The 25,355-nt window shown below is 39.9% G+C and overlaps 1 protein-coding gene across 7 annotated transcripts in view; it reads right to left on the bottom strand.

The window, feature by feature from the left end:
• The window catches only part of KIF26A (kinesin family member 26A), a 102,530-nt gene that overhangs the window by 13,064 nt on the left and 64,111 nt on the right, over window positions 1-25,355 (bottom strand). For all 7 annotated transcript variants that reach the window (XM_069018406.1, XM_069018404.1, XM_069018409.1 and 4 more), the window contains 4 exons: window positions 15,196-15,379; window positions 3,049-3,258; window positions 978-1,071; window positions 231-493 (listed from right to left, as the gene is read on the bottom strand). In XM_069018406.1, coding sequence (XP_068874507.1) covers window positions 231-493; window positions 978-1,071; window positions 3,049-3,258; window positions 15,196-15,379 — 751 coding nt within the window. The remainder of the gene's footprint in view (window positions 1-230; window positions 494-977; window positions 1,072-3,048; window positions 3,259-15,195; window positions 15,380-25,355) is intronic.

Genomic DNA, 25,355 nt, shown 5'->3' with positions numbered 1-25,355 from the left:
TGACTAATTAGCACAGGGGCATTTTTTTTATTATTTTTTGCTGAACTGGCTGAATCTCCAGGGCACTAAGAGAAACAAGTATGTACACCATGGGAGAAGGGCTTATAAATTAAAAGCAATAAATTTTTTTTACTGGCTTAAAAGTTGTCATAAATGTTGTCAGATAAAAGGAAATAAAAAGTAGAAGAAAGTCAGGCTCAGAAAAATCTATGTTGTGATATTCATTATACCTGGGTTCCACATATTGGATCTTCTCTCAGATAAACCCCAGGAGACTGGCCATCCTGAAGGCTGCCAGTGGCTACTTCAGCTAACAAATCCTTAAGGTTTTCATCTTTGCCACTGATCTCCACAGCAGATACTCTGATAGAGAAACGAGTTCCAGTTTTTTCTTTACGTTCATTGATCAATTTGAAGAGCCAAGAAATTGCACAGGGGATGATACCAAGGCTTTGTGTGGAGTTATCTTTCCCAATCATGGTAAAAGATTTTCCTAGAATGAAAAGACAAACATAAACACAATTAACCTTTCTTGTACAAGACAGTGAGTCTTCATATTGCCACCTGGTATCACCACTGTACATTACATGTAATGCCATGTGCTGCACAGATAAGGGAAAGAACAGATGCAAAAATTCAAAGTATGTAATTAATAATCCATTACTATTTATTCAACTAGGCTTGCAAGTTTTGTAAGCCAGACTCACAGCAAATTAATGTTAAAAACATTTCTGATCTTTTGATTTTCATCACAATGCATCTACATAAACTTGCTCTTGAATAAGCTAATCTGATGCTACATGTTACCTATTCAAATTAAAACTTACAGTGTAGAAATAAACTGTGATAAGTTTGCAAAGCTAATTAAAAAGAAATTCTAATCTATTCATATACTCCAGGTTTATTGTTCCAGGAGCTGACAGCATGTAATTACCAGACTGACATAGTAATTAACTGTAACGAATTTGGGAGCTCACCAAGCTTGACATGACCAAAGCAAAATATGCAACCATCTGCACCATTCACAACAGACTGGATTACTTCTGCTACTGTTCCAGAGCATACCTCAGCCTGAAAGAAAAATTGGAGACAAATAAGTGAAAGAGCATATACTGCTGTGGTTTTTACTATTCATCTGTAATGAAATGAATGACTCAATATTTTTGAGGTAAAATATTCTCCCCATTTTGATGGCATCCGTCCTATTATTTTAGTAACTATGCTATCTTAAAAAATAAAATATGCTACTACAGCCTAAAATAGTTTTCAATTCTATTAAACCTATTCTCTTGGAATATTGATTCTATGACTAATGTAGCAAACTGAATGCTATCCAACCAGGCTTCCTGCTGATATAATAGCTTAGCCAAGGCTATTCAGTAATAGTAGCAACTCCACTGAAATTAAGCTACTCAGGAGTGCTCACAGGAATTAAAAAGACATCCATAGTGGAGAAAATGCATTAAGATCCCTGAATAAGATTTCATAGTATCACATTTTCCTCTTTCAGCGGAAACATCATCATCAATAAAGAGAACTTTCTAAAATACTTGATTGTGCTAAAACCAGTTTATCCACGTCAGGGAAGGTTTCAAATACACAATAAGATGATCTATTAAGTACAGCAACTGGGGGCAGGGGAGGGGGCTGCTGTAAATATGTAACTCCAGTGAAATGATAAGGCTTTGTTTGCAGGTGCATGGCAGCAAGCTTGCCTCCAGCAATGCCGCCTGCACAGAAGGGGCTGCATTGGCCAATGTCACCCAAAAACACTACAACAGGCCATACAACAGGCCCTCTACAAGGAACTGAAGAGTCATCCCAAACCAGGGGTCAACAGCCTGAAGGACTGGTGCCAAAACCAGCAGACAAGCAGGCTGTAACCAGCCACCTTGCAGCAAGGCTGGCAGCACAAGCAAGAAAACCTCACTTCCAGTTCTGAACTAATGTTGAGATCAGTGCTGTATATTTCTGCACAAAGACCCTGTTTGAACATATGCAGGATCTTAAAAACAGCTTTCAGATGTGGTTACCTTTGCTTTAGGCACTGATGTGTGTGGCAAGTTATCCTCTGTCTTTAGTGCTTGGCTAGAACTTAGACTTCATAGATATTTTCCTATCTATAATCTAGGATCCAAAAAATTAAACAAAACCCTAGAAGAAGATCTGAGGAGGGGCTTATGAACTAGACCTTGTCATATTTTCTCAGCATTCATAGACTATTTTCACCTTGGATGCTTTGTGCTGCATTTTTCACCCTAATTTTTTTTTCCACAGCTCAGACTTGGTGTAGTTCTTCAAATGCTGTTGAATTAGTTCTTCTTTTTAAAGCTGTTCTAGGATTTTATTTTCTGAACCAAATATTTTTCTCAGAAGGAATTATCAGGTGTCCATGAGTATAACCTCACTGAATATACTGCAGACCCTAACCCTCTCGAAGACCAGCCATCCTGTCTGTGTAGCAGATTTCAGGTCTGGGGCTACTAATGAACCAATGCTCCCTTTTGGAGGCCAAAAGAAAGATATGCATCACCATCAGCACAACCATCAACATAAAATAATCAGTCAAAACCACAGCACAAACAAACTGGAAAAGGTGCAGACAATATAAAAGTTCCCTGTTTCAGTAAAACAATCCCAAGACGTTAACTTTATCTTTCCTCCTAACAGCATTTAGTTTAACATTATTAAAGTACATGCTTATTTCCTATTGAAAGCTGTGGGGAAGGACTTTATTTCAGTACCATCAAATGGGTTAAAATGTAGCTGGATGGAAAACTGGCTGTGTGTCTTTCTCTCACAAGAGAATACACAAGAAGGTAATTTAGTCAGCCAATCCATCTCCCCAGCTATTATTCCTTAATTTTACATCTCAACTAAACAGAAGACGTAAGAATTTACACACTTGTCTATTAATTACCATGTTTTTTCCAGGCATTAAGGCAACTCATTCAAATAAAATTCCCCAGAAACAGAAGGAATTCTTCAAGCAATCAAATGCAGTGGCCATGAGAACACTTAGGAGGTTTATGTGAGTGACTCCAGTACCTGTGAAGCATCCTGGGGGAAAACTGCATCAAAGGCAAACATCTTTGGGACAGCAACAACACCTCTTCTGTGACCTGCATTGGAAGGCCCAGTCACTGCTGGATCATAAAATGTGATTTGCTTTTTTCGTGGGTCTACCTTTAGGAAGGACATGGATTCAGATGTTTCATGTGCTCCTTGAGAGGAACAAATCCTTACCATCACTTTCACCTGCAAGAATTCAGAAGAAAGCAACAACTTGAGTTTCCAGCTACAGATAAACACATGCAAAACATTCCTCCCAAACCCACTCCCCTTCCCATGATGTGTTTGTTTGTAATGTTTAGATGTGTCAGAACAACCATGGGACAAAAACAGAGCCAGATTTTCCAGCCTGGGGTCTTCACTGAACTCATTAGGTTTTAAAGGTGCACTTTGCAGTTGACAATATTCCAGTTTTACCAATTCAATTTATAAATGTCTGATCTGCAAGCATGATCCCCTGTAGGTGTAACACAATGCCAAAGAAAAGAAAATTCTGGTCTCCTGCCTTTGACCAGGAGGACACTTTGAATACCAGTCTGAGTAACACAAGGCTCAGACAGCTACTGCACTTGAAACAAATCTAAAAACTTTCTCATTCATAATATTCCAATAAAAAGGTGTTTCTCTTACAACTGTCCCAGGCAGTTGCCTTTATGCCGTCATTGCTAGGCTCTTCAGTAGTTAGTTGCAGATTTAATGGGAAAAAAAAAAGAAGGAAAAAAACCAAACCACAAACCACTAAAAGGTCAAAAAGCTTGAAAAGAAAGCACTCAGAAGGTACATTTCTATTGCAGCACTACAAATTATGACATCCTACGCACAGGATTTTAAGACAGTATCTTTAGAAAGCTCCAACATGTTAGCTGCGGTTTCCAAAGCAGCTTCTGGGAGCCAAGTGACTGGGTTTCAGAAAATTCAGCAACAGTTGCACACCTGCTTCTTTTAAGCTTCCTGGAAAACACACTCTTAACTTTAAAAACCTGTGAAATACTACCTCACACCCACTTACAACCATTTATCCTTATGAAATGCTCCCACATCAGAACCATAATGTTTTATACACCTTGCACTGAAGTAAATTACTATTACAGGTGCAACTTCAACTCTGAACTTCCCAGCAGATCAAACTGCAGAGAAAAGCAATGTTCAGTCAGAATAACTTTTTCCATGGTGTATGAAATGTTTCAACAACAAGCTGAACAACAGTATAATCTCCTTATCCAACTACCAGACAACTCTCACAGCACCAGAGTTAACCAGGTGGTTGAAGAGCCTCTATGGTTGTGATACACCAAGCACCTTCAGCTTCTCCAACACAGCTACTGAGCCACGAACACCCACTCCTGTTAAAGCACACAACATTAGTGGTGGGTTTGGCAGTTGGACTTGAAGATCCTTTCCAACCTAGACAATTCTATGGTTCTATGAGACAGGCTCACTTTTAGCCCTGAGCTGGATATTGCATGTGGAAGCTGGGTTCAAAAGCACTTGTCTCTGATAAAGAAAGATTCTCCATTTCAGTAAGTCTTTTGCTTAAATCTGCCAAGTGTCTGTAAGGATTTGCTTAAATCCTACTTACATAGTTTTGAGAACATTATGTCATTAAAACAGTGTGCACTTATTCCATGGACACGTTCTTTGTGTCTTTACCAAAAAAATGGGCTTTGCAGTCAGCACTTGCCTGTCACTTCTGTATTCAGAGAAATACTGGCAAAGGAAGAACCGAAGCTGAAAACCTACTTCAGCAAAGCACAGCATGTGAAATGCAGGCAACAAGCGGAGACCAGAGCAGGCTGAGCCACCCTCAGGGACTGCCCCTCATTCCAGACAAGATGAAAAGGTGACAGCAGACACATCTGCACCCAGTGTGCGCAGTGAAATGCAGTGCCCAAGCCAGGATTATCCACAGCAGATGTGGGAGCAGCAGGAAGCACCATGCTGAACTGTCCCTGCCTTTATCAGCTGGGAAGGGCAGGTAATTTGAACATTTAACTTCTCAACTGTTCCATTCTTCCATCTCCTCCTCTCTACAGGGGCTAAGCTGCACACAGGCATCCTACACAATTCCTCAAGTACCCTCAAAGGAAATGTTTTCCACAAAGCAGCTCTAAAAGCTCTTCCCCAACATTTTTTCCAAACAAAGAGGCTAAGAAACGACCAACCCTTCCCATAAACACTGCAGGAGGCTCCACCAAACATAGCAGCTAATTCTTCCACCTATTGACTCAAGCAGTCCCCTGATTCAACACTTTCTTTTCTTTTGCCTTTCAGGGTTATATAAATATGAAAATACAGTCCCAGAAAACAAGCAAACCTTAGAATAAATGAAACAGCTGCCTCAAAAGCAAAGTGCATCAGAGGTGACACACTCAAGGCTGTTTCCCCATAAAAGCTGCATGAAGCCAGCTTTGTGTATTATCCTGCTAGCTCAACCTTGACATGCTACTAAGGTGCTCATAAAAAATAACCTCCCTCAGGGCAAAAAAAAAAAAAAAATAAAACCTAAATATACAAATATATGTAAGTATAAATGCCCACTTCAGGGTCACTTGATTAAAATGAATTTTAAAATATATGCTGTTTTCAAAGCACTTATCTAAACAGTCCTTTCTGTTCTCTCTTCCACCTATTATTAGATTATAGCAGCCAGAGCTTGGATAAGAGGAAAACTGATTTGCTCCTGACTTAAACAGCAAGTTACCTCCATCAGAGCATTGCTCCCCCTAAATGCAATGATGGCTTCAGTCACAGAAAATCCTTGTGTGAAAAACTAGCTTTTTAAGACCACCTCTCTGAATCAGAAACATACTAAAACAGCTTTCCATGATGAATCAGATCCCAAACTTAAGAGGTCTCAAGAGTCATCTTCATTTTTACAGTGGAAGTGAGCTTTCAAGACAAATGGGATGGGGGAGAGAAAAGCAGCTTGAGGGAGTTCCTCTTTTAGTGTTTTGTGTATAAAAGCTGATTTTCAGAGTAGAAAAACACTGATTTCACATTTAGTTTCCCTGCCCACTAAATATATCTGTAAGTGGTATCCATCAGTAATTGTAGCGTTATAATGTACCACACTCACTCACAATGCTGAGCCAGACTGATTTCACTCAGAAATGAAGCAGAAATGCTCATGGAAGTACCATCAAGCACAAAGATCACTCAAACATATCCCTTCACAAGAGCAGAACCTAAGAGCAGGCAGATCCTGGGTGCACACACATGCTTCTGTGGGTACAAAGGAAAGGTTTGGTGTAATACTGTTTATTCTTCTCACACTTCCTGCATGCCTGTGGTTGAGGACCAATCTTAAGTGACAGGTTTATATTCTCATCTCTGAAGTTCATCCCAGTATTCTGCTGGAGTTAATACTGCAGGAAAACAGTGTCACATGGGTACTATAGAGCCAGCATGGCTCTTGCCTCAAGGATCAGTTGAACTGCAGCTTCTCCTGGGTCTCTTTATCTAGCTCTCACACACAAGGCATGCTCACCTGTACAGACAGCAATACGTGGTGCAGGAAATCATCCAGAAACAAGGGCTTGCAGCGAGGGGAGGATTCAGGATAACACGGGGCCTGTAAATCTGAAAGTAACTTTGGCCCATAACTAGGGAGAAAATCATCAATGACTGCACTGTAATGCTTTTATTTGCTTATGAAAATGAATTACTAGAATTAAGTGCAATTAATTTCCGGTCCATTCAGGATCACCCTTCATGGGCAATTATTCAACAATATGTCCAGCCTTCTGGGGTCAGCTCCAACTGCAGCGGTACCAGCTACTGCTAACATTTTTACAAAGCAAGGAAATACAAGAAAAGCAATTTAGAGGAGAATGAATGAAGAAAGGGAAGAGTAAAGGAAAAAGAACAGGTCGGGGGGGCAGGAATCGAAGAGAGGACTGGAGGGTGAATGGAGAGAGAGAGAGAGAGAACACAAAAAAGAAAAGACAATACAAATTTGGTGATGTCAGAAAAGTCATGTCAGGCTCAGGGCACCCCACCACTTTTAGATTCCTTAAGGAGAGCTAAGACAGACATCCATCCTGAGATGGGAATGACCCTTTTTGCTAAAAGTGGGTATCATTACTACCTTTTTTTCCCCCTTTGTTGTTTTTTCTTCAATGCAGAGAACAATTCAAAGTAAGAAGAATTACAAGTGGAAGTTTATAATTATGAAGGATGTAAGACCTTGTACATAGACATTCATGCAGGCATTGAATACTGGATAGAGGCTCTATTTTAATGAGGATGTTGATAGAAAAAGAGGCTAGGTTTGTATTTGAGTTCAATTTCTGCAAATAAAAATAAAAGAAACATAAATATCACAATATTTGCACATTATTAACATTTTTCTCAGTGCCTGAAGACAGCCTAAATCATGGAAATAACTGAAGCATCTCATTAATTAACTGACTCTAATCTGGTGGGTTTTGTACACTGGGGGTTCACACAGCATTACTGAACTTTTCCAAACTCATGTTTCTGCAGAAACCAGGAGGTCAGCAGAATTGCTGAAGGAAATCCTATTAAAATCAAAAGTGCTTGGGAAAAGAAGATGGCAAATGTATCTTGAATATGTCATTACAAGATAAAGAATTCAAAAAAATAAATAAACAAGCACCTAATTTGGAAAAGCTCTAGAAATGGGTGGCATAAGGTCAGAGGTCCCTCACCCAGCACAACGATGGCTGTAATTTTAACCTTCACTGGCAAGGGTGAGAGAGAGTTTCAGAGCAATCAAGGAATTTTTTTTGTTTTTAAGTTTATCTGTCAGCTTACAGTGGATGTCAGGACAAAGGCAACAAAAGAAAACAGCCACTAGAATTCATTTGCTCTAGCTATGCGAGAGCAAACCTAAGGGATGGATGTGGAAGCATAAAAACAAAAATCACACCAGTTTTATGTAAACACGCGGGATTTTAAGGAGACAAATTGGCAAAAGGGCAGATTTCTAAAAAAAAAAAAAAAAAAAAAAAAAAAAAGAGGGGGAAAAAGAAAAGTCCTCTGTGTGGAAGACAAGGCTGTGTGGAGGACTCTGGGGCCAAACCCCATTATTTTTAGAAACATCTGATGAGATCACTAGAGAATCACAGATCCACTCAAATATCAGTAACCTGCTGGAGTCCTGAGAAAATACTCTAGACCTTGAGATCTTTAACCTTTATGGAAGTCAAATCTAGATGTATATTTAACAATGTTCACCTGAACACTAAAATATCTCAGAAACTCAGGGATGTACATCCTGGCTGGTAGCAGCCCTTCCTCCCCTTGCAGCCCTCCTCCTCCTTTGATACTGGCTTCCAGTTCACACCAAAGGGTCACAAGGAGAGAGCTTCTGCCCCACTGTCACGTCACAGCCACTGCTCCCATGCTGAGACCTTCTCCAGCATTGCCAATCCCATGTGACCCCCTGGCGTGGGCTTGTAACTTCCAGATCTCCCCAACATACTGAACCAGCTGGAGCTGAGAACAGGACAGAGGAGTGACAGCAACCAAAATAATGGGCTGGCTTCAGGGCTCATCAACACAGTGCAGAGCATCTGGTCAGTGCCAGAAAGCAGGTCTGGAAAAAGCAAAAGACAGACCAAAAATCTGCGAAACCCAAAACCTGAAGTAACTCTCTGAAGGTGAAGGTGAGACTGATGGTCAGAACTAGCAATTTTATCTAATAAGGCCCATGTATTTTGGATCTGAATTGAGTGAAACTATCACAAAGCTACACATTAAAGAACTCCTCCAAGATCAGTGAGGCATGCTTTGTCCCAGAAAAAAATCATGTCCAAGGCTGAATTTGCAGAGAAAAGAACCAGTGATCAACAAAAGAGAATGACACAACCCTACATAATTTTAGACAGAAACAGCCAGGAGATTGACAATCAGGTTCTCATAGATTATTATCCCATAATCAAGAGAGATGGAAAGGCTTTAAACTCTGACACCAGAGAAAGGGGAAGGACCATCTGACACTTAAAGAACCAGATAATTTGAATTCTGTTCTTAAGACTGTCACAGACCTCTACCACATTTCAGACAACAAATACAAAAAATTTTACACACACACACACACACACACACACACACACACACACACACATATATATATATATATATATATATCGCAAAATTGGTCATTCATCTTTCAGTGGAGGGTACCAAACACTCTACATGGTTTAATTAGGGGCAGACATGTAGACACAGAAGACTCCAGTAATTCACTAGGTAATGACTAGCTCCATGGCATTTTGAATGTTGAGGAAATTAGGATCCTAACCCAGCCAAGTATGTTAGCACAGGCATAACTGTAACATATGGTACCTCCTTTGAAATCAATGGATGTGCAGTGTTTATGTTTTTGTAGTGATGCTTTGTTAGCATCTGATGCTTACATAGTTGTCAAGTTTCATATTAGACATAATGAGAAGGAAAAAAATAAAAGGAATGGATTAAAAAGCATGTAAAATTTTAAAATACATGTGCTCAAGCCTTTTTTACTAAAATAAATTCTTACTTTATCTGTCTGCATTTTGCGAAGGTGCTGGCACTATACTGGAATCCATTTTAAAAATGCTGGTCATATTCTGCATTACAGCAGTATCATAATCCCTAAATGAACAAGCAATTTGGTCTTTAGCAATAAATGTCATTATAACAAATTTGAATGGACACTAAATATTCCCTAGAAACATGCATCCTTGACAGGCATCGTGCAGCCAGGAAGTTAATTTTGTCCAATGTTCACAAAATGGCGTGTAACAGCAGGTTAATTAAATAACTATGTTTAGACATCCACCATTCTGAACTAAGATTTCTCACCAAGAAATTACAAAGAATTCACAATCCGTTGAATAAAGACCATTTTCCAGTGAAATCACTTATTTTTCAACTACAGTGTAAATCAAATTACAAAAGTCCTAGTTCAGAGCCAATATTTTTCATGGATTTAATTGTAACTGACAGATAAATAACCCTTGCTAAATTGGTTTACCGTGGGTAGCTCTTACAAGCTTTTCATATACTGCCACTACCAGTGGATGGCAAATTTATATGCAAAATTGCCACTCTAGCATAGACCATCTAGCTCCCCTGGGAGAACCTGAAAAAAAAGGAAAAATTAAAATCTCTTCTATATTGTACTCTGCTAAAGAAGAATTAATTCTGTACACTCAGAAAACATGCAGGAAAACTATTTCATTTTTTCAAGGTGAAAATAAAGTACAAGAACTTCTGTATTTTTATCTCACTTTTCCACATTTTTGTCTAAGCAGTTCACGGCGTTTTGGCAGGGATGCCAGTACCTTGGATGATACAGTTCTACCTACATCAATAGGCAAGTACTTACTGTGACACATGACTTATATCAGAAATAACGCTTCAGTCATTAGGGAACGAGGAGCAGTAAAAATGACAAAATTAAGTACCTATTTGTTATCCCTCATCAAACCATTGTAAGAACCAGTGAATGGGACACACAGCACGCTTAAGAAAACCCTGCATGATCAGTAAATCATACTGCAGTATCTCAGCGATGGCTTGGTAAAGCATAAATGAAAGTGAATGTCTAAAACTCATAAATGGAGAGCAGTATGCATATACCTGTCCAAGAAACAGGTCTGACAATTCAGGTTGTCTTTAAATGCTCCACTTCAATTGTCTCACATAGGAGGATTCTGTCATCCTAACATAAAAAAAATTGACAGAATCCTTGGAAGAGACAAGCACTTAAAGTTGCCGTTGTAAGTGATGCAGTATTATAAAGAATGAGCTGAATAGAACCCCAGAAAATAACATTTTGCATGAAAAAGGCTTCCCACCATGCTAAAGAAAAATAGCACATTAGAATGCTACACAGCAGCCACTGTAAAAAGGATGTCTTTCTTAATACCACAATATGATAAATTATCTTAAGTAGCACATTAATGTCAGAAATTGAGCATAATCTAACTTCTTTCCAGTGACAATATTAAATGGCTTTCAGACGTCTTTCCTACTATTCTGACATTAAATTTAATAACACCCAGAGAGACCACAAAAATGATTCAGTTACAAGAATCATAGTGCACTGGATCACTGCCTTTTAAGTGGGATTCAACTAAATGGTTTGGACTCTGATGCTTTTGGCACATTCAAGAGAAAGGTACGAGTTTTGCTACGTAACATTTATCAGTAGTGAGCACATTCCTTTCAGTATCCAGTTTGAATTGATAGTGGCATCTTTCTTTGTGCATGAGTTTGATTACTGTTGATTATATGAAACACAGGTCCCAGGCAGACCTACTGTTCTAAATTGTTGCCTTTTTTTAAAAAAAAAAAAACTTTCCCCTGTTGGTATTCCCAAGTATTGACAACCCCAGCAAGCACCTGTGAGAGTGTATAACATTTTGCAATCTTACTAAACAAAATTAAGCGAACGGCTTAATTAAAGATTTGTATCACAGGACAAGTCCACATACTGCTGCTGAAATTATTATTAGCAGAAAAACTGGTATTTCTGAAGTGCAAAAGAAATTAGTAAGACATTTATTTTCCACCTTTCAGAAGAATACTTGAAACAGTGAGAAATTATAAATACAAATTGCAAAAGATATGTAAGGGCTCTCTGCTGAAGTCTCTAATAACAAATGTATTCAACCATAAAAGCCATGTATCAATTTCACTGCAGAAGAACTGGATGATATACATGGAGATGATGATGTGAAATTAAGAATAAATTTAGATCTTGGGCTCAAATAATCAATAACTGAGTGCAAGTGAGAGAAGTGGCCATCACGATCTCTCCACATTCCTGCCTCACCCAGCAATGCTCACAATACACAGTAACTGCATTTGCTGTCATCATGCAGCTTATGAAAGGCAAGAACTCAAGCCTCTTCCTTTCCCCAAATGTCTGTTGTGCTCAAACATTCAAGACAAGGTCCCACAACCAGTGGCAGGACCTGTTCAGTTCTAGACTCCACAGAAGAACACAAGATAGTCCAGATGCTACCTTCAATCAGTTCCTTAGATTCAAATGTCCCATCACCCAGTTCAGAATAACTCTTATTTCTCTGTTGGCCCCAAAATGATTTCCCATTTTCCACATTGTTTCTGTGCCTCCTACAATATATTGAACCAACCTTGAGTATCAGTGGATGGAAAAAATGTTAAGAATTACCACTGCAGAGACAATACAGAAAGCAGGCCATATTTGCTGTTGTACGTGCTTCAACATGTACTTTAAGCTTCCAGTGGATTTACGAGAGAAATGGGACTGCACAGAATGTACAAATGTACAAATAATAATTAGTCACTGTAGCATTCAGGCATTACTCACTTAGAATAAATAGCATTTTGGCACAGTTGGCATATCATTCATCTCTTCATTTTTTCATAAAGGGAGGCACATTCCTCTCATTGAAGCATCTTGGACACTGCATGGTTTCCAGTTAGTTACTTCTATTTTTCCTTCTCACAGAACAACTTCTCAGAGGTGAGGGAGGCAAAGGCTGCCCCACCAGCTGCTTAACCCACTGTAACCACACTGTAATAGTGAGGGACACTGCTGGAATGGGAATGATCACACAAACCATGGAGAGTATCAACCACAGCCACAGATGCTGTGGTAGGAAAAAGTGACTCCAGAATTCATCACTGATTCTGTCTCACATGTGTATCTTATATTCATTATTGGACAGGCTGCAAGAAAAAGCTGAGGAAAATGATAACCAGGAGGAGTGTAAAGTAAAAAGCTGTTAGAACACAGACTGATGTTAACAGAGGACCACAGCACAACTGCCAGGGTTTACTGACTGCTCTCTCCATTGCTGTGATACTTAAAGCAGTGAGGAAGAAAAGTAATTACTTTATTCCCATCACCCTCATCATGAGATACCAGCTGAGTAAATCTTGATCAGCAGAAGCTGATGAGTAGGAAATAATGGAGAGTGCTAATGCACAGTGAGCTAAATGCTACCAAAAGCTATCTGGCATTGCTCAGAAAAGGTGAAACTATGAATTTTTAGTACTAAAGAACACCTATAGAAAAGTGACACTTCTCCTTTGATCACAAGTTCTAAGAATTCGGACACATGAAATTTCATTTGGGCTGACTCATTTTTAGAAAAATCTGTATTGCTGCAGGGCTTTTTAAGGGCAAACACTGATATTTATGAAGTTGCAAAAGAGAAATGGGTTAAGAGACATTTAGTTGGTACTGCATATCTTACTCTGCGTTTCAGAGATGCACAGCTACTTTGCTTTTCGAGGAGCATTAAAACCAGTAACTAGCATACACCATCACCATTTGGATGCTTTAAAACCTAACTCTCAAGTTAACTTGAGAGAACTCAAGAACTAAAGGGCTGATTCAATTAGCAGAGAGCTCTTATCCTCTCCAGCAAAGCACAGGACTCTTCCAAATTGTGGTTAACAAGGATTTGGTGAGAAGGACACAGCTGGAACCCTCTCAGAATCCCAGAATATGCTGAGCTGGAAGGGACCCACAAGGATCATTGAGTCCAACTCCTGGTCCTGCACAGCACCATCCCCAAGAATCACAGCATCTTCAGTATCTCTAACAGTAAACAGCATCTTCAATTCTCTGTGATCTGTGTAGGTCCCTTCCAACTCAGGATATTCTGTGATTCTATGTTTTTAATGTTTTCAGCTGAGAGCTAAGTAACAGGCATTTTGAGAGTCAACAGACAGACAAATCCTCTGCTGAAGGAGAAGCTCCCACAGCTGAACTGCTCAGGGTCCTACCATATCCTTGGCATCCTGGTGGAGCTTTTCTCTTGGAAAGTTCCCTGCTCTATTCACTAATGAAAAAATATGTAGAGCACATGACCCAAGGCATATTATCTCCAGCCCGCTGAAATCATGCACTTGATCATAGACTTTGTTAATCTGTTTGAAGATGCCAGATAAAGCAGTACTTTCCATGAGGTACAAGTCATGCTGGAAAGCTCCACCAGCCACCCTCAAAGCACAGGAAAAAGCCTGAAGTCTCTTGGCTACACACAGCTGCAGGCACACAAGTGCAGAGACAGTTTTATTGAGATGTGGGCACAAGGATATACAATCATACTTTAAAGGTCTTCCTAAGGCAAAGTGCCTCCGAAGTGCCATGCTTCCTGTTACTCCTGGTGCCACAGCCAAGTACTAAGTCTCACAGAAAAAAAACCAGGCACAACAAATGGGTTTTGTTAAAAAACAGACATAGAAAGGACATTCCTCCGCAAACCCTCCTCCACCTGGGAATGTCTAAATTACTGTGCCAGATTTACTGTATTCCATCACTTAATACTACATCCTCTTTTCTAAGACACTGAAAAGGCAAGAGAAAAAAACCAACACATTTTCATCTGTGAATTTCCACCTGCTTAAAATAGCCCAAATCACTCCTTTATTTTCCATTAAGCACAAAGTCAGCTAGGAAATATGGAATATTATCTGTGAACAAGTGTCAGCTCTAGATATTTAGGCTGACAAACTCTTTATGTTAATGCTGATTCGTATAGTTACTCTAGGTGCATATTTTAGCTCTCCTGTGCACATTACATACTTCAATTCTATCTTCAAACACTAATCTCTTGTAGCCTATGTAAATAAGTATTCAGACTCTGTTGTGTGGGTGATTAAACAGTTATAAATATGAATAAAGCTCCAAGTAATTGGGTTGTATTTTAATTAATTTTAGATAAACTTAGCACCAGTTTTTCAATTTCAAAGGTGCTGCGTTTCCTAAGTTGGTGAGACTGCTACTCCATTTCCATATTCTTACAATGACACATGAAGCAGAGGAAAACAAAGCCCCCTCAGCATCTCTCCTTAACCTCAGCAGACACAGCACAAGCACCAGTGGCTGAGTCCTGCTGGCAACACAGAGACTATTTCTTCCACAGCTGGAGCCTGTATGGGCAAACCCATTTTGGACTAAATGGGTTTGGATACCAAAGGAAATTTTGTCTCTTACTCTTTGCAAAGTCCACAGGAGATAACAGCACTCAGGCACATTCAAATGGATGTGGCTCTCTGTCTATCCCAAGACCCTTTGCTTGAGTCTATCCAACTCAGTTCTAGGCCGAAAGCTTCCAGCCCGGTTAAAATTTGTCTAGAAAAATATTTTAAAATATTGAAATCCAAAGTTACCTTTCCAATGCCAGGGTTGTCCTTGATTTTGGACACAGCTCTCAGAAGGCATGGTGGTGCTGGGGGAGGACAGAGCTGCAGGATGCCACTAAAGTTAGTAGCATAAATAGAGAAGTCGTGTGTGTGTGGCAGGGGCGGATGGTATTTCTTTCTCTTCGAAGACAGGTTAAGCTTCTGTGCTGCTCTGTATAAAAGTAATAGCAAGAAAGGACAGTGTTACTTAGGTGTTAACAGGAATCTGAACCAGACAAACAGATCCTCATTGTCATCACTGCCTGCTTTACAAATCAAGTCACTGTATTCTAATCTGATTTCATAAGGACAAGTCATCAGGACATTAATAGAGGAAATATGGGTAAAAAAATTACTGGCAAAATATTCAGTTAATTTCTCTCCCAACAGAAATTCAACTGTAATCTAATTTGCCCTTCTTTCCCCCAACAGCTTGACATCTGAATCCTAAAAACTAACATCTCACTGACGTAATAAAAAGCTGAAATAATCCCCTTGTCACTGGCAGAACCAGATGGACTTTGCTGGTGATAACATTATGAAAGTGGTTCTTTGTACTCCACAAGTTACTCAAGGCAGAGGATAGCGCTCCAAGTCAGCCGAGCTCAAGATCCTCTCCTGTTGGCTGCACAGAAAATCTTTAGATAACAGAAAATTTCCTTCAAGACAGATTGGTTTTTTCTCCCCAATTCCATTCTTTCACATTAAAATGGAAAGCTATTAAAAAGACACGCTTTAATGTGCTGAATGATAATGATCCTGCTTTTGAAATGTAGAATTTCAAAACATAAAAGATGAAGGAGGAAAAATTAGAACATACAATTAAAATTGTAACATTCTTCCTTGTGAATAAAAATAGGAACATAATCAGTTTTTTCTGCTATTCCCCATCAGCAACACCAAACAATAGAGCAAGAAACAAAAACAGAAACTCTTCTCTACATCAAACACAACATGGGAAAATAAAAATCACCCTGCAGAATTAAGCAGAATAAAATATATATGTTAGCAAGCACATGCTGGCAGCTGGGCATGGCAATGAGGGTGAAAGCTCAAAGTCAAGGAGAGCTTTACCACCTGAAAACGACATGTATGATCCAACACTGAGACTGTCAGTAGATAGTCCATCCACAGATAACGATCATAAAAGCATCCAACATACCTTTTAGCATTACTCTGAATGACTGTTAGGCCAGCAAAAGCCAAGATGTCCCACTGCCAGCATCTCTGGACACCCTGAGTCCACTGATGCCAGCAGGTCTTCTGGGGACAAACCACTATTCTGGTCCATGCTTGCAAAATAAGGGCTTGTCACTTTGAACAAATTATTAAGTATCTTTATACAATGACTACTTTACATTTTCATCTTGTCTTTCAGCCCAAGATCTCCAAGTACTTTTCAGTGAGATCAAACTGGCAGTAGCATCTGTGAAGTATTATAAGCAACAGACCTACAGAGAAACTAAGGCAGTGTTTTCCTGTCATAACGAATTAAGGGTAAATCTAGAAGCCTAACCTTGCCATGAATCTTGTCATCATTGTCAGGCAGCCTCAGGCTTAAGACAGCTTAGTAAGCTGATCAGAGAGGGAAGCTATTTCTTTGCTTAGATTTATTGTAGGTTAGAAATAAAAATTAACACCAAGAGCGGAAGGGCCACACAGTTTCTTCCAGCTTTTAAAGCACTCATTTGAAGCACTATTGGCTTCAAATGAGCAACAGTACAAAGAACTGGTTGTGTCTGAGGAGCAAAACTGGACACTTGAGTCTAAATTAGACAGCAAATTAGTACAACAGCTAGGACTCTCAACACAGATCTCCAAAACCCCCAGTCCTTTTCTCTATATTCCAAAACTTGTATGTTAAACTCCTGAACCCTTTTACTTCAACTTCTCAAGATGCAGACCCCCTATGTGCTTCCTTCTCCCTCTATAAACACTACAGTATTTAGAAAAAGACAAAGATTCTTGTGATGAAAAAATGAGGCTATAGTTCCAAACTCAGAGGGAGCCCAAAGCCACTGTCTTTTGAGGAATGAGTTGGACTTTTGCCTCTGAGGAAAGAAGCAGCTTTTGACTCCTACTGCATCCTGAAACCAGCAGGAACTGCATCCCACAGTGAAGCAAAATACCACAAGCATGGGTTTATACAGAACCTCAAGGGTCTGGTGGCAATGAGAACTCATTTAACTGCCTAAATCTCAAATCCCCTTGCTAATACTTCATTCAGTATGAAACCATATGCTGAAATAGGACACTGGGAACACAGTTGCACAACTTCACTGTGGTTGCAGCTGCACATTAAACCGTAATGCCTCCTAAATTATATGCAGCTTTACTGTGCAGAAAAGTCTCTACCTGTTGGTACTGTCATTGTGGAACTCAAGACAGTCATTAGCATCTATCTCTAAGTACCAATTAACAATCCTGGTTACTATTTAATTGTCTTGTTGATTAATATGAAAGATAATGTTTATTTTCTTGTTTACATGCTATGATCCCTTGTTGAAATTATAAAAACTCCTCAAGAGAATGTCTTCAAAGAGCAATCAAGATATACATTAAATCCTGATGAAATAATTACTCCTGCAACAGATCTGGCTGCAGGAGCTCCTCTGGGAAACATACATGAAAGAGAATGAGATACAAAGGACAAATTTACTCAGGAATTGTGTGTTCAAGCAGCTAACTAAGCACTAACACTCAATGAGTAACTGCACCCAAAAAGGCCAAGCTGAGCAAAGCATATAAACAATGATCAGAAAATGCCACTTTTTACAAGTATAGCATTTCTCAAAATACCTCAGTAGCACATTTCTGCGGCATTTTGATAAGCAGATCTAAGGCACTAAATCTGTTACTAATTGCCTTAAGTTCTGCACCAAGACAGAACCACTTTCAAACTGGTTCACTTTGACAGTATGCATAACCTTCCTGCACCTCCACTGTTCAAAGGACAGTGGCATATGCTACCTAAAGCAATTAACTGCTGTAGTGCTGATAAATCCTCTTCCTGTGAGTCTGGAGGGTGATGATTTTACTAAGAAATTTGGCAAAGTGACTGTTGATGTCCATGTGAGATAACAGGAAACTGAAAGCAGAGGAACTGGAGTAGCTGTTGTAGAAAATAATCAGTGCTTTGATGGGCAATCGGCCAACTCCACTAATAATGATGTGTGTGGCTCACACTTAAAAAGCATCTCTTGTCAGGTAACAGTGCACAAAGCTTAATTACAACCTCTCTGTGTTTGAATGCAGGAATGGCTTTGCCTGACATTAAAACGAGGTTATTTCTGGAGTTGGAACACCACAGACATCTTGTACAAGCAGTATCAAACAGCTTGCTGGGTTTGATTTTGTTTGTTGTTTTGGGGTTTTTTTTCTAAAAGCGAAAGGGTAAGGATCTAATTGAAAGCATAGGGCAGCTGAGGCAAAACAAAACATCACTATCAAACTGTAGACTCTGAATATGAATTCAAGTAATTGTCATCCTCAGCTCCTATAAAAAGCACAGCCAGTTCTTTAACAAAAAGCCAGTTGGGCAGCAGCTTTCCCATGCTTTGCTTGGGCTCCTGGACAGGTCCAGGCAAAGAGCACAACAGAAACACTCATCAATCCCTATGTGCTTCCTGTAGAACCAACAATATACTTGGTGGCATCCCAGCCACCTACTCATTAGGCCAAAATATAGGCCAAGCTGGTTCTGGACATGGGCCCAAATAAATCAAACAAAATCTAACTTCACAAACCTCTTTACTTCAGTAAAATTCATGAGAGGATGCATTTACATGGAGCTGACCGTGAGACACTCCAGAGTGCTGGTCTTTCTGCAACAACACATTTCTGAATTTGCACTTAAGTTTTCAGCTGTGTCTTTTCTCCAGAATTCCTTTACTCAGGGTAAATTTTTTCCATGGAGACAGGGCTGGTAAAGCTATCCTAAACTGGGTCCTTTTTGTCTAGCACCAGAAAGACAGAACTCAAGCTCATACCACATCACTTTCTGTAGGGACTCTAATTGGTGCTATGTCCATTGCCTGACCTGCTTCTTTTTCTCAAATTTGGTCTTGCACAGGAGGCCCTCACACACACCTTCAGCACCACAATGGGCTGTCTGACCTTGTCCAGTATCAACTTCTGTTTCCTCTCAGGGAAAATTATGACCTGCAGGGAATTCTACACAAAACTTAAGCATTACAGTCATTTGTTTCTCCAGGCATTTGCCAAACACTTGTCATAGCTTCGACAGAGTTTTACAATTTCCACCTACCTTCTCTTTCCCCATTCAGCCTTCACAAGCACTCTGCTACAAAACATTCTTACAAGGGAAACTAAGCCCCACACTCCTACGCTTCTCTTCCAATTAAAGCATGAGAGACATCCATGTATATTGCTTTTACTTCCAGCTGTGAGATCTACTGTCTGTATTTTGCTTAACTCTTTCCCTCTTTAATAGAAGATGTCTTTTAAGATGCTCTGGAGAGTTCTTTCCTCATAGCTAGGTGTCACGGTAGAAAATAAAACTAATATATGGCACATGCAGGGGCACTCAAATATCAAATGACAGGGGACAGGCTCTAACCTGCTCTTTCCCCCACACAATTTACAGATTACTAGGTTTTCTGCCATGCATGGATGAGACCAGTGAGGAAAACCACAGCCAGATCAATTACATAATGCTCAGCATCTAGGGAACAAGACTGTGCAACAACAGTAGCTACAAAGCCTGCTCATTGAAAGAGCCATGCCATTTTTAATTTTAAATTCTGCCTATGTTGTTAGCATGACATTTCAGATACTCTGATGTACAGCAAGCTGCTTCTAGCTTGCACTCCCTGCACACGTTCTGCACATTATAGCTGTGAAAGTAAACAGCACAATTTAAATCCCTAAAGCACTCTTTCTGAGCATAATTTCTCCACAAAAAAAAAAGGAAAATTAGATTTGAAACTTTCATAATGATGCAAAATCATAAAATTTTTGTAAATTTTATTAACCTTCAAAAGGAAGAGAGCTAGGAAATATACTTTGCAAATCCTACTACAAAAGAGTCAACTGAGATAAATGAAGAGGACTTAATGGACACAGTACATTTATGGGCAAACTAGCAGAAGTCAGAAATAGAACTGCTTCCCATTATTAAGCTCCACTGACAAGAATAATAAAAGAAAACTTCTGCACATTCATTTCAACATGACTCATTAAATATTAACAGTTTTAGTGTTATTAGTCAGTCTTATCTTTCAGAGATCACTATCATTATTCATATTGTGAGAATGCTTAAGGGCTTCATTGAAAGGGTCAAGGCCAAAGACGTGTACAGTCCAAGCCTTAAATATCCTGAACTTTGGAGTTTACACAAGAGTATGCTTACTCAAGACTTTTAGTTTGACCTTGACAGACATCACGGAAGTGATTTTTATCCTGATTCTGAGCCATCTGCAAAGTTTGAAAAATTATGGATGCAGGCTTACACTGAGAACCAGTGTACCCTAAAGCAAAGCTCTCCCAAACTTTCCCAGTTCCCAGCTTAACCAGACATAAATTCCCCCCACATAACCAACACCCCAATCTTTTCCTGCTGCCAACCAGTTCCAAAGGAAACTGTGGGAATGTCACAGCCTGTCATCCTACCTGCAGCTCCAGTTATTGTTTTGACTTATGTATTTGTATTGAGTTATATCACTGTTATGATCCAGTTTTAAGGTTCTTAGAAATGCCTCTGCCCAAATTAAGGTGCAAACGAGACCATATGCCAGTGACAATAGTAAGGGTTTTATTTGATGGTAAATAAGAGAGAGAGAGAAAGAAAGAAAGAAACAAACTAGAAAATAGGTGGGGGGGACAGAAAGAGTGACAGGGACAGAATAAGGAAAATATCACCACTCCATGGATCACAATGTTCCGTTGATCCTCTCCAGCTGGTGTTCTTGGTGGTGAAGGTCTCCCAAAAAAGCACAGAATCCGATGGGTTTATACACCCTCCAGCCAGGTAGCACTGTCCAGGCATGTCCCCTGGGGTGGGGGGCAGTCCCTCACAGCAGACTCTGGGTCTGTTCCATCACGTGCAGTCCTGTGGGGCCGAGCCTCTCACATGAAGGTCCCGTGGATGTGCCCTGTGGGGCTGGGGTTCCACAGCTGGGCCGGTTTGTGTAACAGAGGATGGGTGTTCAGTGCCTCTGACCAGAGGTTACACCACGTACCCAAAACCTCCTCCTCTCCTCCCCCTGCCTCAGCTGGGGGGGAGAAGCGGAGGGGGGTCTGGCTTCTGTGAGCTGTGCTCTCCCCCCACCCCAAACTCAGGTGGGGATGATTGAACAATGGGTTTCCCTTTATCTAATCAGCAGTCTGACTTTCAGTTCAAAGTCCCACTCTTCAGGGAGGCTTCTTTGGTTGTAGCTTCTTTATAATGAGCAAAACTTTATATCAATGTTTGAGGCATGAATTATCTTCAGTCTCTGACAGCCACCCCGTGACTCAAACATCATAATAAATGTCTCTTTCCTAGAGGTCTTCTTCACTTTGTGGGTTGTCCACAGAGGTGATGAGGAGAGAGAACAGGAAAAAGGATAGAAACACGAGAAGCAACAACACAAGTAATCTTACAGTGTCCAACAATGTCAAAATGCAAATTCAATTCTAATCATCAATTCAATTTTCATTAGTCAGTTCTTCCACCCCGTGAATCCCAGGAATCAGTGTTTTTTAATGTGTAGTGGGTGTGAAGGATATCACAGTATTGTATCTCTTAGATGTTGGTTCAGTATGTTTCTAAATTAGTTATAGAATTATGCAGCAGGTCTTCATTTTTAAATTCCACAGAGGGGTATCCTCAACAGGTACATGTATTAACATGTGTCAATCAGCCAAGTTTCAAGAGCATTCCCAGCTCTTGTGGTATAATTGATTAACTTTGCACCCTGGAATAAATGTGAAGGGATTGGTTGAGGATGTGTGTTTTCTTCTTGACTGCATTCACATATAGTTTGAAGAGTTTCATAGGTAATATTCTTTCTCTGCTGGATAACTCTACACGTTATGAAGGATTCATTTTTATGATACAAGATTAACACACAAAACATTTCCATACAAAATGTTCTCGTGCAAACATATCTTTACATCAGGGCTACACTTTTCCAGGAGACAGATTATAGCACTGTTGGCATTTAATCTTGACACAAACCAGAAAGTGTGGCTTTTTATAATTGGTGGGATTAAAAATTAAATTAATTCCCTTTCAAACTTAGTTTTCAAATAGTATTTTCTTTTGAATTTTAGTGAGCAAATTGATGGCATGAAATTCAACAGTACATTAGTTTGAGAGATGGTAGAAGGCTTTTCTGCAGCCCTCCTGGTTTAGGAAGGGGGATTCAATCACTTCTTATGTAGCATTTGCTTGTGTTTTATCAAGATTCGTTAATTCACTAACTAGAAAATCCAAAAAATTTAGCTAGATTATAATAATTTTGAAGCCTTCTGAGGCAGAACTGGGAAGGTTAGTACATATTGTAGGATTTCAAATATGTAAAAATTCTTATACCAACTCTCAGGATAATATTGGTTGAGACAAATTATACATCCATAAGACCTTAGCCACACCATTTTTCAGTAAAAAGATAAAACAAGTAAGACAAAAATTAAACTTAAGAATATGTAGAATGCTTAAACTAATATTTGATCTCCTACCAAGTCACTTGCAATGAAAACACAAACAAATTACAAACATTAACAAACTAACAATGCAAGCAATTATGGTGACACTTTAAATTTCCTTGGTTTTCATGCAGCTCCATCTCATGTTGGTAGGTTCCTATAAAGGAACAGTGAAAATCTGGCCCACTAGACTGATTATTAAAAAGAAGTAAAAACTTTTTGTGGCTAACACAAAGTGAGAGAGTCTACGTGAAGCAATAGTTATCACATTTAGGTGTGATTTTGCTGCTTGCACTTTCTCTGCTCTCAAACTGTTTTCCTTATCATCGATGCATGGATGTTTGGCATTCCTAGAAAAGGGAAAAGCAACAAACTTCCCAGAAAAATATGCTTGAGTGAAACAAGTTGTTAATTGCATTAACTTATTCAGGTGGAGTTCTAGCTTTTATTCTGTGAAGCGCTTGCTGCAACTTTTGTTGTTTCCCACAGGTTTTCCGTGGGGTTTCCTCCAATTGATTGTTCAGCGGAGGGAGTGAGACTGCTTTTAAAAGTTTTGCAAGAGTTGCAGTCTGTGAATCAGGCATTTGAGTTGCTTTTTCTTTTTTCAGGGTTTTAGCAGGCTTCTGCTTTTCGCCCTGGAGCAGTTCGCTTATCAGTTTGCTCCTTTTGTTCCAGTGATTTTCCTTTTGGACAAGATCGAGTTCGGCAGCAAGCTATGCTACTGCCTAAAACCCCTTTTTTTTAATAACCAATCATATTTTTAGTAATCAATCATTTTTTAGTAACCAATTGCTCCTTATCTCAATTTTTTTTTTTTTTACCAAGTCCACCCCAGGAGTAGAGAAGTGACTAACAAATTAACCAAGGAAGGACAACAAAACATTTTTTCACAGTGGCCACTCAGGACAGGCATTTTCCCCTGAAGTTTCTCTATAGCCCCCACAGAGGAAGCTGCAGGATAAATAGCTAAGCCTGCATAGGGACAACACCATCCCCAAAGGCAGCAGCTGCAGAATTGGCCTCAGGACTGGAACCTGCCAATTCTAGTTCTCCACAATAAACCACAGTCTGTTGGGGGGGTGGGGTTTCCCACAAGATAAGAGCTGCAGAATGGGCCTCAGGACTGAAACCTGCCAATTCTGGCTTTTCACAACAAAACACACAAAAGGAAACTAAAACACCCAAAACCAGTTTACTATCACCTCCACAACATCCTCAGAGAAAGCTGCATCAGAATTCCCAAGAGTCTGGGTCCCCACAGAAGAAACCTTGACCTCCACAACCCCCTTAGGGAGGGCTGCGTCGGAATCCCTAGAAGTAGCTGTGTCCCTAAAGAAGGAAACCACAGGAAATAATCTCCTCAGAGGAGACCATACTATTGTAAAAAGGCACTTGGGGTCAGAGAATAGTACGCTTGCCAACTACACCAATAAATGTTATGATCCAGTTTTAAGGTTCTTAGAAATGCCTCTGCCCAAATTAAGTTGCAAACGACACCATACGCCAGTGACAATAGTAAGGGTTTTATTTGATGGTAAATATTAGAGAGAGAGAGAGAGAGAGAGAGAAAGAAATAAAGAAATAGAAAATAGGTGGGGGGGACAGAAAGAGTGATGGACAGAATAAGGAAAATATCACCACTCTGTGGATCACAACAATGTTCCATTGATCCTCTCCAGCTGGTCTTCTTGGTCCCCCAAAAAAGCATAGAATCCAATGGGTTTATACACCCTCCAGCCAGGTAGCACTGTCCAGGCATGTCCCCTGGGGTGGGGGGCAGTCCCTCACAGCAGACTCTGGGTCTGTTCCATCACGTGCAGTCCTGTGGGGCCGAGCCTCTCACATGAAGGTCCCGTGGATGTGCCCTGTGGGGTTGGGGTTCCACAGCTGGGCCGGTTTGTGTAACAGAGGATGGGTGTTCAGTGCCTCTGACCAGAGGTTACACCACGTACCCAAAACCTCCTCCTCTCCTCCCCCTGCCTCAGCTGGGGGGGAGAAGCGGAGGGGGGTCTGGCTTCTGTGAGCTGTGCTCTCCCCCCACCCCAAACTCAGCCTGAGATGATTGAACAATGGGTTTCCCTTTATCTAATCAGCAGTTTGACTTTCAGTTCAAAGTCCCACTCTTCAGGGAGGCTTCTTTGGTTGTAGCTTCTTTATAATGAGCAAAACTTTATAACAGTGTTTGAGGTATGAACTATTTTCAGTCTCTGACAATCACTCACCAGAACAGGCAACACATAGATGTCCGACAACACATCCTCCAGCACCCTGTCCCAAGCCTTCCACAACTCACAGGATAAACTTGGTTGGCATTATTATTTTTATTATTGCTATTGCTCTTTGATTTGTGGTTCTAAACTTAGAAAGGTAGCACAATGAAAAAAATGCAGTTGTTACCCAAAACCCTGAGCAAAATTAAAAGCCAACAAGGTATCTGCTTCCACTAACAGCATTCAACTTGGAAAACAAAATGTGATTTAGAAAGACACATTTTTAAA

Source organism: Aphelocoma coerulescens, chromosome 5, assembly GCF_041296385.1.
Source record: "Aphelocoma coerulescens isolate FSJ_1873_10779 chromosome 5, UR_Acoe_1.0, whole genome shotgun sequence".
Classification (NCBI taxonomy): Eukaryota; Metazoa; Chordata; class Aves; order Passeriformes; family Corvidae; genus Aphelocoma; species Aphelocoma coerulescens.
The sequence above is the reverse complement of the archived record's forward strand: the minus strand, read 5'-3'. Positions and strand labels throughout refer to the sequence as shown.